Source organism: Typopeltis vanoorti, chromosome 3 (assembly GCF_054136105.1).
Source record: "Typopeltis vanoorti isolate ZY-2024b chromosome 3, IOZ_Tvanoo_1.0, whole genome shotgun sequence".
In the NCBI taxonomy this organism is placed as follows: domain Eukaryota; kingdom Metazoa; phylum Arthropoda; class Arachnida; order Uropygi; family Thelyphonidae; genus Typopeltis; species Typopeltis vanoorti.
Window position 1 is genome coordinate 14,192,576 of NC_143551.1, and position 14,312 is coordinate 14,206,887.

Below are 14,312 nucleotides of genomic sequence, written 5' to 3' on the forward strand. Positions count from 1 at the left end.
AGCACAATTGGAAGAATGACAGTACATTGCACCCTTTGATTGGAATAGGCCTAAGTTCGATTCTCGTTGCGACGGGAGGAATCTTTATCTGGTCGATTTCAGTCGAAGGTGAGTTAGCCCATCTCATACGGAGGTAGCAGGGTTTTTCATCCTGCATACAGACAAATTGGCCCTTCAGAACACATGCAATTTACAGACAAAAAATACTAGTGGTGGTGGTGGTGGTGTTGGAGGTGGGCGTTGATGGAGATGATCTGTAGGTTCAGTGTTGAGACAGTTGTAGGTGTCCTCCTGTGATGAGTCTTCGGACTCCTTGGAGTTATCAGGAATAATAATAATAAATCAAGGATATCTTTTTTTCGTCAGTGTTCATGTCACCTTTATCATCTCTAATTCTTTACAGCACTCTTTTCTCCAGTTCTGTGCTTTTCAACAGCCTCCAGAATATTTTGCCACCTTCCTGATATTTATTTTCTATATTCTTGCCAAAGTCTTCACGTTACTTTTGTTTAGCTAGTTTTTTGCAGTGTTTAACTTTCTTACATTTGTCTCGGTATTCTCAAAGAGCACAAGCTGACTTATTTGCCTGGAACTTTCGATATGCTTTCTTCTTTTCCTTCACTGCCTCTTGAACTTCCTGTGTCCACCATGAAGTTCTGATTTTTCTATCTTTGCAGACAACCTCACCACATGCCTTTCTGGCTGAATCAATCAGTGTTTTCTTCAGGGCTTGCCACTGAATCTCCAAGGTTTGGTTACTGTTCTCAAACTTTCATTTTTTCTTCAATAATGTTTATGTATTTTAGTCTACAGTTCACATCTGAAAGCTGCTTAACTTTTATTCACTTTAAAACTTTCTTATATGTTCTTTTGAATACGAAATTCAATTTTATCCTGCTAAGACTAAACAGTGATAACTTCCAATTTCAAATCCTCTATACACTGTAATGTCCTGCACCAGTGGGAAAATATCACTATCAAACAATAACATAGTCAGTGACACTTTTCTTATTCCATGCCTCTTCTTTCTGTGTGACTTTGTGCACAGTTTTATGTTTGAACATTGTGTTAGTAATAATCAGTCCATATTCTGTGCAGAAATCTAATAGGTATTTGTCATGATTTATTAGTTTTGCTCTTTTCTCCAAATTTTCCCAAAGTATTTTTGTATGTCTGACAATCATTTCCTACTTTGCTATTTAGATTCCCAACAATGACTGACTCTTCCTTTTTAAGTGTGTCAGTTGCTTTCTCTAAAGCCTCAAAAAATCCCTCCACTTCTACCTTAGTGGAACCTTCTGTGGGACCATAGGCACAAATAAGTCTCATTGTCCAGTTCCCCATTCTGATATTTGTCCACATCACTCTACTCGATATTGCCTGCCATTCAAGAAGATTAGCCTCGTATTTTGTGTTGAATACTATGGCTACTCCTTCTTTTCTCTGATTGTTATTGCCTGAATATAACATTTTGTATTTATTGCTTAGAAAAATTTCACCAGTTTTTGTCTTTTTTGTTTCAGTCACCCCCATTGATTGATCTGGTACTTATTCAGTTCCTCAGCCAGCTTCATTGCTTTGCGATTCAGGACTCTTATGTTAATAGTACTCTTTGCTGACTTCCTGGCAAAAACAATGGGGGCCTTATTTAACCTGGCTATGCCTTAACTGGCAGAAATTCTGTAATGTTATACCTTCATTTTATTTTTGGTTTAAGCCAATAAGAATACAATTTGGTCGGCTAAATCCCAAATTGCCAGCCCATTCTTGTTCGTTCGGTATCCAGGTAGTTACCTAACAAGGTGCACCACAAGAAGGTAAGGATTGAACGTTATGTCAGAAGCCCTGTCAATTCTCTGCATTCCTTGAAAGCTATGTGGAGGTCTCAGTTATACAGTTTGACCCTTAAGCACCTCAGAAAGAAATATAAGATCTGATGATATTGGAATGTTGATAGTTAACAAGCTAATCTGGAGGAAAATAGATGATAGGAAGCTGACAATGATGTAAGTTTTTCTATATAGTACTATCTAATATCCTGTACATCTCAGGGTACATGTGAGGAATTTGATGATGATATGTAATCTGTCATCAGTTTATTGATAATGTTGAAGGCTTTCAAGAACCAACCGATTGTGCAAAATGAAACAGAATTGTTTGTTATTGTTGCTAACCAATTGCAGTGTGAGATTTCTATAACTGACATCAGTGGTCTGCTTCAAGCATACGGTGAAGAATTGAAAAGCTGAGAATTGAAGACCTCCTTGAAATGTGAATGTAAAGAAGCTGAGGAAGAAGATTTAACAGCTGAAATCCCAGTTTTGTTCCTTCACTCTCAAGGGACTTGATGAAGGTTTTCAACACATAGAAAAGCAAGTGAGATTTTCAAGTCACAAGATTCAAATTTAAAACACCCTAGAGAAATGGTTACAGATTTTAAAAAAAAATACAATGCTTATGCATGCCATTATGAAATTTATAATGAAAAGAAAAGACAGTCTTTGAAACAGATTCATAATTTAGTTGATTTTTAAATGTTATGTTATTGTACTTTGCATTTTTCTAGGGGAAAAAAAGTTTTAATTTTTTTTTATTTGATTTAAATAAATCAGTATTTGAGCATAAACTGTTATTTTGTTGCTTGTTTTTAACATTACTTCTATTGGAAATAAATTCCCTCTTCATTGGCATGTGTTCAGAACAAATTAACTTGTGAAGTTGGGAACTTTAACGTGTAAAGTTTGCTAGTTTTGTTCTTATTACAAAACTATTTTTTCAGTGTAGATAATTAATGTAATCTATGCATAAACAATACATAACATCACTGTCATTGATAAATACAGTGTTGATTCTGTAATTTAAAACAACTCTCTCTCTCTCCTCCTCTCATTCTTTTGCTCTCTCTGTGGACATGTCTGTTGTTGCACAATATTGCATGCTCTTTCTTGGAAAATAGTTGAATCACTATTTAATAATTAGAAAGATTAAATCTTGGATTTATGTTTAGATAATTGGGATTTATTGTGCTCCTCTAGAGATTCTAAGATTGTGCCTTGACAGCAGTGATGCAAAATTTCTGAAACGCACAGATTTGTAAACTATTTCTTAAAATCATTGTTAATTCATCTTAGGTGCAAGAAAGTTTCTCTTAATAGGTATATCATATTCAATAGAAATTAAACTGCTGATCATTGTATTCATGATAATCAGCAGCTTAATTTCTAAAAAAAAAAATGGTTAATTCTTTTAGGGAAGAAGCCTTCAAAATTCACTATTTGATGGGTGTGTTGGTGTTTATCAAGTCGTTATCTCTCATTTTCCATGGGGTATGTATAATTTACTTTAATTACTTTAATTTAAATTTTTCACTTGTTTTCAAAATTGTTTTAATATTACTTGATATATTAAACTCATTCAAATTTGGGGATGTGAGAAAATATTTGCACTTGTGCAAAATCAGCATTTCCCTGATCCGTTTATGCATAATAACACAACAGTAGCTACTGTACTTTTAATTTAAAAAAAAATAGTAATTTTTTTTATTAAAAGTAATATTTTTGTCATTATATTAGGTGTTAAAAATTGATCACCTAATCATCTAAATATTTTTTCTTTTATAATATGATGATCATTATATGGAAGTAAAGTGGCATACTATATTATCTATTTTTAACTACTACCGGGATGACGTATTTATGTCCACTGAAATATTGATCTGAAACATATGAATGAAGTAACATGGATAACAATTACAAAATCAAATTATCCATATTAAAGGGTATGATAATCCTTTATGCTAACTGGGACACTCCATTGGATTAGCTCGTGTTCGTAGTAACATTTTAGACTGCAACAAAGCCAGAAACTTGTAGTTTGTTACAGTATACATGGTCTCTAATTTTAAATAGAGATATTGCATAATTCTAATTGTATATAATATATTTTTATATGTCTAGTCCTTTTAATAAATATGTAATTATATTTTATTCTTAGAAACTTCCATTTGTAATATGTTTTTTTTTTTTAATCTTTGGGGAGGGGGAAGTCATTCAATGGATATGTGAAGTTCTTGTAATCATTTATTGTGCATAAATATTTGCATGGAAAAAGCAATATCAGAATTAATTTTATTTTCATGTACATGGTGATCAGCATTCATTTTCATAAATTATGACTACTACTGTGTTAAAAAGAATTATTTAATTTCCCGACATTTCAACCTTTATAGTAAGGTAATCATCTGGAGCATACATATATACACAGACAAGCTACATTACAATTCAAATAGTATGCTGAAGTAACAGTGATTTGTTCAACCATTAAAAACCTACATCAAAACTATATCCTATATTTACATTTATATTAATTAAATTAGGGAAACAAAACACATGTGTTAAAAAGATTATTTTACTGATTAATAATAAATTAATAACTTTACGTTTTGACCCCTGTATTGAGGTCATCTTCAGAAGGATACATTCAGAAGTATAAGAACAAGCTACATGCTGTTGCACTCTATACAAGTAAATTACATCTACGTTGTTAACTGATCTTTTTCCTTAGCCTGCCCTCTAGTGGGAAAAAAAAAATAAAATAAAATAAAAACTACAATAAACTCTGCTAAAGTCCTCGTGTACTAGGATTCTTCTGGAATTATACAGTTATATTACGATTATCTTCTGGATTTGTACAGGTTGCTATTGAATGTTCAAGGGGGGGGGGGGGAACACTTCACTAGGTCTTGTATTGAGATTTTTCTTTGTGGTTGCTATGAAGGTTGTAGATGGGTCCTCCACATTCTTGGAATGGTTAGACCATCATTTTTATTCAGATTCGGATCATGTTTGAGCATTTCACATACTTCCTTGAATTCTGCTCAAACCAGGTTTTGGTGCAATGTAGGGACTTGGCACCTTTCCAGTCAATTCTGTGGTATGTTTGGAGTGCGTGGTCAGAAAGGCCGGTTTTCCCAAAATGGAGGTATTTTATGTGACGTTTGTGTTCATCCTTTCTGATTGGATGGTTCGTCCTGTTTCCCTTATGTATAGTATGTTACATGTGCAATCTATTTTGTAAACCCCTGGGTGGGCTAAGTGTGGCAGGGGATCCTTGGAAGAATTGAGTAGGTGTCTTAATTTTGTCGGGGGTTTGAAGGTGGTTTTGATGTTGTATTTGTGTAGTGTTCTGTCTATTTTTTCTGAAATGCCTCTAACATATGGTATAGTAATAGCATTCTTGAAATCTTTTTTGTTATTAGTGGTATCTTTGTGGAGGATCTTGTGAATGGTTTTTATACTGTATCCATTTTTTATAAAGGTATGTTTGATGGTCTCATATTTATGATTAAGAGCTTGTTCAGTTGAACAAATGGTTTGAGCTCTGTGTTTAAGGGTGCTTATAACCCCTAGTTTTTGTGTTGGGTGGTGATAGGAAGTTTTGTTTATGTACTGGCCTGTGTGTGTAGGTTTGCGGTAAACTGAGAAGGAGAGACAGCCTGAAGGAAGACGTGACAAGTGTGTCTAGGAACGGAAGAGAGTTGTTTTTTTCTATTTCAATGGTGAATTGGATGCGTTTTGTGTTGTTTGTTCAGGTGGCTGAGGAATGTATCTAGTGCTTGGCGGCCATGGGGCCAAATGGCGAAAATATCGTTGACGTATCTGAGCCAAATTTTGGGCTTTAGGCACTCCGATTCTAGAGCTCGTTGCTCAAAATCTTCCATATAAAAGTTTGCTATTCGGGGGGTGGAGTGGAAAGCCCATGGCGGTACCTTCTTTTTGAAGGTAAAAATTGTTTTGCCACACGAAATATCCGGAGCGAGTATGTGGGCAAAGAGGGCCGTGATGTTGTGTGGAAATATGTTCTGTAAGAGTAGGATAGTATCATTGATTGGGACATTGGTGAAAAGGGAAGTTATGTCAAAGCTGACTAATAGATCTTGGTCGTTGAGTGTAATATTTTTAATTTTGTTTATGAATTGTTGTGTATTTTTTATGTAGGAAGGGGAATGACCAACCAATTACTTGAGTGTGGCCGCTAATTTTTTGGCTAAGTAGTAATTCGGACTGTCAATTCCTTCCACAATAGGACATAATGGCGTGTTTGTTTTGTGTACTTTTGGTAGGCCATAAATTCTGGGTGCGCGGGCATACTGCGGTATTAATTTTTTGATTATTTCTTCTGGCCACGTGTTAACTGATTTAAGTAGTTCAGTAGTTTTCTTTTTGTTACATTGCTTGGGATTGTAATTTACCATTTGGTAGGTGTTGTGGTCCGATACCAAATGGTTCATTTTTTCAATGTAGGTTGTCCGATTTAAAACAACAGTGGCATTCCCTTTATCGGCTTTAGTGATGATAATGTCACGGTTATTTTTAAGGGATTTAAGGGCCAGTTTATCCGCTTTGTTTAGGTTGCTGCTTAATTTTTTGGTTGAATTTAGTAAACAGGCAGTTTCCATCCGTATTTTGTCAGCTACATTGGCAGGGAGGGATCTTAAACCTCTCTCGATATGATATATTATATCTAGTTTATTTACTGACCTTGGAGCAATGGCATAATTTAAACCTTTCTCCAGTAGCGAGAGTTCACCTTGTGTGAGGTTGTAATCCGATTGGTTGATAACCAGACAGCGGTCCAATGGTGGTTGGTTGCTCCTAACTGTGTTGTTGGGTGATTGGCTGCTCCTTCCGTTATGGCGTCGGAATTGTCTTGTGCTTTCCTGTAGTTTTAATGCTTGAAACTTTGTTATTAAGTGCTCTTTGTTTTTGAGTAGTAGGTGCTTCGCCGAGTCGTCTGTGATCCTGTCTAGAATATTCCAAATTTCCTGATTAACGTAACTGGATGGTTCAAATTTCAGTTGTAACACTTTGGCTTGGGTCAATGCTAGGTTCTTTCGTGTCTCGTGAATTTGTTCTCTTAACAAAGCTTTTTCTAGTCTGGCATAGATACGGAGCACTTTAGCTGATGTAAATTTCTTCTTCAGTTTAATGCAGTTCGGTATTAAGTTGCTGTCTCTACATCGTTTCAAAAAGGCCAGTCGATTAATTAACATGGAAATACGTAGCTTTAGTTTACCGTAGAGGCTGCACTGCTTGTGGGTCACATCTCCATGGATTATGATGACTCTTTCTTTTAAGGTTACACGGTGATCAGCATTCATATTAATTAAATTAGGGAAACAAGACACACGTGTTAAAAAGATTATTTTACTGATTAATAATAAAATAAGCAGAGTTTATTGTAGTTTTTATTTTATTTTTGTTTATTTTATTTTTATTTTAATTTTTTTAATTTTATTATATTTTTTTATTTTTTTTCCACTAGAGGGCAGGCTAAGAAAAAGGATTAGTTAACAACGTAGATGTAATTTACTTGTATAGAGTGCAACAGCATGTAGCTTGTTCTTATACTTCTGAATGTATCCTTCTGAAGATGACCTCAATACAGGGGTCGAAACATAAAGTTATTATTTTATTATTAATCAGTAAAATAATCTTTTTAACACGTGTGTTTTGTTTCCCTAATTTAATTAATATGAATGCTGATCACCGTGTAACCTTAAAAGAAAGAGTATATCCTATATTTAAGTTAAGGGATATTACATCCCATGTTGTTTCTTAGCCGAATAAGAAACTCAGAGTTTCATGCCTAATATAGAAACTATATAAAGTTCAGCGATTCCAAGCGTAAGCAAATACCTGGATAGTGCAGCACCTGACCCATTTGGTAGTGCAAACTAAGGCAACTCATAGTAAGGGTGGAGCAAGCTCCGATCACTATTCTTGGTATTTACCCATAATGTGAACTTAGCTCCTAGGAGCTGTATTACTGTTCAGTACTACATTATAGGACAGTAATACAGTAATACTTGCTCCACCCTTACTGCCTCAGTTTGCACTATCAAATGGGTCAGGCGCTGCACTATCCAGGTATTTGCTTACGCATGGAATTGCAAACTTTATATAGTTTCTATATTCGGCATGAAACTCTTTGAGTTTCTTATTAGGCTAAGAAACAATATGGGATGTAATATCCCTTAACTTAAATAAGTTCATGTCGCCGAATTGAAGCCTTTGGTTCTTCATATAATTAGTAACTATATCCTATATTTTCTGACATTGTCAGAATAAATTCATTCATAGTGGTTGAAGAAATGTAAATTACAGAGTTTGGTGGATTGGAGGAAAAGAGGTGATATAATGGATATGTTTAAGTTAGTGAGGGGATTTTATCTACTTAATCCAGAGGAGATTATAAAAAGAGTAGAAGATGAGAGGGGAAGAACCAGGGACCATCCCTGGAAGTTATATGAGAGTGTGGTGAAAATGGGTGTGAGGAGTAGATTTTTTACATGGAGAATTGTCATTGTGAATGGAAAGTATTACTGAAATGTGCTGTTAATGCAGGAAATATTTAAGATTTAGTATAATAAATATGTTGTCAGTTGAGTAAACCTACCACGATGAGTCTGTTGATTGCATGGAGGGTGTAATAATAATGGATTCATATTCCAATTTGCTCCAACTTTTGTAATTGTTTTCCATGTGCTATTCTGTCAAATACCTTTTGCAAAGTTGAGCGGTGTCATGGCATAGCCTTTATCCAGTTCTGCTGTCACTTTATTATAAAATGTGAATTACTAAGACAAGACTTGCCATTTATAAAGCTTTGCTGCCCACTATAGAGTATTGTATCCCTATCCACCCATTTCTGGATTTTACCTTTAACAAACTTTTCTTGTACTTCAACAACCACTTCTAATATATTATCAAGTGGTCTGTAGTTTGCTACCTCTGTCTTGGAGCCACTTTTATGCAATAGGACTGTTCTTACCTTCTTTCCACTCTCCTGGAACTCTGCCAAAGCTGCAACTTAGATTGGACAACTTCATTAGAGGTAATGCCAATTCTCTTGCACATTCATGTAGTGGGTTGACATGCCATCCAGTCACAATGCTGTGTTCGCTACCTCAATTTTGATATTTGTCTCTGTCACATCAACTGCAAAATTCCACCTTAATAACAAGCCTTTGCAAAATGATCGCTCATCAATTCCAGAATTTCTTTTACCTTCCTACCATCAGTATTAATTGAAGTCATCCTACTGTAGTCATTTTCCCTCTTACTCGCTACATAACAAGAAAAAATTCTTTTAGGTTTATTTTAGCTTGTTTAGCTAATTTTCTCTCATAATCTGATTTGTCATTTCTTATCATACTAGTCACCCTTCTTTCTTGATGAAAGTTTTTTCACTTGGCTATGCTACCAATTATTTATTTGGTTTAATCCTTTATCCAAGGATTAAGCCTTACATCATTAACATTTGTCAATTCATTTTCCATCTTTCCAGATGACTTGCATTTCTTGCACTGGCACATAAAACATTTTTGATATTCTATCTCCATTCTCACTTCAATACAACCCACTCACTCTCAGCAAAGAATATATGGAACATACAATACATTCTACAAAATCCCTCATTCTAAACTCTGAAGAAGGAAGCCTTGATTACCATTTTCCTTGTGCACGTTGGCAGCATGTATTAGAATCCTTTCTAAATAATATTCTGTATTAAATTTTTACAGACACACACACTCAACATTGCAGTTCAAAATAAGTAAGCTGTAACCAGAATTAATTACTAATTTTCACTAAAATAAATGCTTATTTTCCTTTTCTTGCACTTTCATACTTTCCCTGTTCACTTTTTTGTTTCTTTAGTTGCTCTAGCTCCCATTTTGTCCTATAAAGGATGGCACGTAAGCATGCTATTTCACTTCTTAATGTCGCCTATTGAGGAGTGTCATCATCAATTACTTTCAGCCACTTCTTTCATTCTCTCGTTCAATTTCACGCACTAGCATTCACTATTTCGACATATTCCAGAACACTCTTGCTATCTTTCCTCACATCATTAATGACTGTTGCTTCATTTTCCTGCTTTCTCACATTTTAGGTTTTTGATGGATTTTTCTACCTTGAGTATTGATGTATACCAGGCCTGCACAACATACATCATGGGCCACATAGGCTTGCAATGTTATTTATTTTGGCCTGTCTGCCATTGAATTATTTAATCATACATAGAAATATGAAATTAGATGATTTTTTCTTAGCGTTGAATTAAATGTTCAGCATAGGGTGGTTGATATTGCCAAGGATCGTAAAGATAACCTGCAAAAATCGGCAAGTGAATTTGTCTATTATTCGCTCTCTATGGATGAAAGTACTAACGTGAAAGATACTGCACAGCTTTTAATATATGTAAGAGGGGTTAATAAGAATTTTCAGTTGACAGAGGAGCTTGCTGGTTTGTGTTCAATGAAAGGAAGAACAACAGGAAAGGAGATTGTAGAAAATGTAAAGATGTGTGTAACCGAAAAACTATCCTTAAATTTCAAGAATTTAGTAGCAGTTTGCACTGATAGTACCCCATCTATGTGTGGAAAAAATGTTGGGGCTTTAACATTTATTGAACAGTATGCAGGCAAACCATTGACAAAATTTCACTACTTAATTCATCAACAGGTGTTATGTTCCAAGTTTTGCAGTTTGATCGTGGTTAAAGTAGTAGTTGCTCTGGTCAACTATATTCAAGCTCAGGGTTTGAAACACAGAATGTTTCAGGCATTTCTAGAAGAAAATGATGCTGAGTACGGGGATCTACTATACCACACTGATGTATGTTGGTTGAGTCGCGGTAAAGTTTTGTCATGCTTTGTCGCTCTAAAAATGAACTAGTTGAATTTTTGGAATCTCAAGAAGATATGGAACAATTCTCAGAAATAATGGATGAAGAATGGAATCAAGATTTATTTTTCTTGTGTGACATTTTGGGTCACTTGAATGACCTTAGCTTTCAGCTTCAAGGAAAAAATGAGTTTGTTTTTCAGTTAATGTCTCTTATAAAGGCATTCAAAATGAAATTAAGTTTGTAGAAAGTTTTTTATTTTATTATTATTATTTTTTTTATCGCCTACGTTCAGGTGCAAACTTGACTTATTTGTCTGTTTGCTCCACTTGGGAAAAAGGATTAAAACCTAGCTTATAAAATTGCTTGGTATCTTTAACGAAATTAAGTTTGTTTGAAAATCAACTTGCTATGGGGATATGTCACATTTCTTAACTTGTCGACAGAATATTCTATCAGAATATCATTCAATGGTAGATGGAAAATATAAGAAGCACATGTCACTTCTAAGTGAGGAGTTTCAGAAAAGAATGCCATTGAGTATTGAAGACGAAATCCGTATAAAAGTGATTGAGGATCCATTTTCTGTCGAAGCAGGAAATCTACCTGTTGAACTCCAGATGGAAGTTATTGATCTCCAGTGTTCTGAAAACTATCGGGTCAAGCATAGGGAGAGTACTTTACAACAGTTTTATTCTATTCTGGATAAATTCTGGATCAGGATAAATTTAAAGTTTGTTGGATACTGCCTGCCAGGTATTTTGTATGTTTGGGAGCACATATACTTGTGAACAAACATTTTCGGTCACGAACTTGAACAAAACCAAACAGCATTCATCTTTAAGTGATATCAATTTAGAGGCCATATTAAGAACGGGCACTTCAAACATGACACCAAACTTTGATAAAATAGTGGCAACAAAGAAATGCAATGTGTCACAATGTGACATTCAGTCACTGATATTTCACTGAGAATAAGTGGGATATTCTCAGTGAAATTATTAGTAAACTTTGTGTTTTTGTTTAAGTGATTTTTATTGAGAAATTTTGCAGCTCTATCTGTTTGTAAATAATTTTGATTATAAGTTTCATTTTAACTCTCTAAAAAATTTAAATATGCATATTAATTAGTATTTACTATAGACCTACTAACAAATTTACTTCAGTTTAGCTGCAGTGGGCTAGTCTAAGATTCTAGGTCCAAAGTGATCTGGCACTTGGTCAGGTGGTCCAAGTTGGGTTTGTCCCTCAAAGACAACCAAGTTGTGCAGGCCTGATGTATACTAATCGACTCGCATTTCTTGCCCTTGCACACGAAACATTTAATATGTTTAGGACTACGTCATCTGCATAAAGCAAAGAGCTAAGTTCTCCCAATCTAATATCAGGTTTTACTACTTTCTTTCATAATTCAATCCATAAAAATGATGAATAAGAGTGGAGATGATTGTGCACCTTTATACCTGATTTTACATCAAACCGTTTATCTGTAATTTCTTCGATTCTACTGCTGACTTAAAAGGTAAATATAGACTCTGTAATACCCTGTATAGTGTTACATTTATTCCATATAATTGTATCATTTTGAAAACCTTTTCTCTGGGCACTTGTATGCCTTTTCAAAATCTAAAACTACAGAAATTCTTGTTATATTTAGTTCAGATTTAGTTACCAAAAAACATGGTTAACTGTCAATTTTTAGGGAAAGACAACGTATACCATTATATTAATTAACATCGAATTTAATTAATTAACATTAAATACCCAATTTAGCCCACTAGGTGGCACCTTTTAGGGCTCTAGGACTGACTTCAGTTGTTGTCTTCAGCCATATTTGTTCAGTGTTAGTGCCTGCATGCACATGTTAATTTTATGTTCCCTGGAGATGGTAATGTAACATTACCAAAATATATTGTAGGAAGTATTAATTAAATTTTTTTAATTAATATAATAGTATACATTGTCTTCCCCTAAAAATTGACAATTATGTATCACCAACGTATAAGTTTACAAGAAAAAACATGGTTACAGCAGGTGATGCAGTTTCTATGAATGTTTGCTACTAAGTATGCAAGGTTTGACTGTGTTTTTGTACTCCTTCAGTTTTTCTGGAATAATATTTGTATACTTGAGTCTGCAGTTCACATCTGAAACCTCAACTTAGATTATTTTTAAAATTTTTGTACATGTTTTTTCAATATGAAATTCATTTTTTATTCTACTCAGATCTTGAATGGTGATCACTTCCTAGAACCCCTGTATTATCTTGTGTCCTGGAGTTAGTGTTTGAAGGTGTTGACATTAACAATAACATACTCAATAGGACTTATTTCTGTGGGCTACCTCCATGTGAACTTGTGTGCATCTTTACATCAGAACATGATATTTATAATAGTCCTCTTAGTCCATTATCTACAGAAACCCAGCAGTTATTTATCATTGTTATTGACTTTGCTCCTTTCTTCAAGTTTGTCTCAACATTTCTATGTGAGTGGTATTCATGTCCTGCCGTACTGTTTAGATCTCCACCAAGAACCAACTTTTTTTTTTTCTTTCTCTGATAGCTACCTTCTTTAATGACTTAAACAATTTCTCAATTTCTTTCTTTCTGCTGTGGTACTACCATAGGCACAAATGATTATCATTGTACAATTCTCTTTTTTGATGTTTGTATACATCACTCTACCTGATATTACCTGATTTTTGTGTTTAGTGTTGAATACTATAGTGTTTGTTAATTTGAACAATTACCTGTTTGTCTTTGTTCCAGAACATTAGTTATATGATGTGAAACTTTCTAATTCTTCTGCCAATTCCACTTCTTTTCAGGTAATGCTTATTGTGTTGATGGTGTCTGTTTTGAATTTTGTTGATGTTGAGTTTGTTCCAGTACATGACCTTTCACTGATTACAGAATACAGTTTGTTCACTTAAATTCCAGATTGTAGGACCATGTACATTTCTTCAGTATCCAGGTAGATATTAAAAGGATGCTTCATGAAGGTAAGGACTTGACATTAGGTCAGAAGTCCCAGTTGTTTGCTGCCTTTTTTAATAGGTCATGTGTAGCTTTGTGTAAGTTATCTGGCTTCGATCCCTAAAATGACTCCTGGAATAGAATTGGCAGTTGAAAACTGCTTTGAGCAATCTAGGGTGTGTTGTTTGACCAACTCAGTTTCAACCAAGACATGAGCCAGTAAGAACATTAAGACTCATTTTCATGATTCCTGTTTTTAATGTAGTTGGTCTTTCTCCCTGATGATGTCTGTTACATTGGGTGAAATATATCAGAATTTTGAATAACATTCTATATTTTTTCTACTTCTGTTAACTGTGTAAGTATTTATTAATATGTATTACATATTTCTTTAAAACAATTTGAAAATATATTCATGACATTTAGGCTTGTTAGAAGGTACAGAATGGGAGAGGAGAGTTGGGTGGTTCTGTCACTAATTCTTTTCAGTGAATTAAAGAGGGCTGTTATATTAGGAGAGATTGGTAAATCTCTAACATTTAACTCCAGTGAAACAGCTAAATGAATTCAAAGTACTCAAACAGCATACATTCCATGCATACATTTTACTGTGGAACCTAAAGAGGGGGTGCTTAAGGGTCAAAGC

At 34.4% G+C, this 14,312-nt stretch overlaps 1 protein-coding gene across 1 annotated transcript in view; it reads left to right on the plus strand.

Moving 5' to 3' along the window:
• Positions 1–14,312, plus strand: part of LOC150107934 (protein GPR107-like) — a 262,788-nt gene that overhangs the window by 141,427 nt on the left and 107,049 nt on the right. Inside the window, exon 9 of the mRNA XM_090415460.1 lies at positions 3,251–3,326. Coding sequence (XP_090271586.1) covers positions 3,251–3,326 — 76 coding nt within the window. The remainder of the gene's footprint in view (positions 1–3,250; positions 3,327–14,312) is intronic.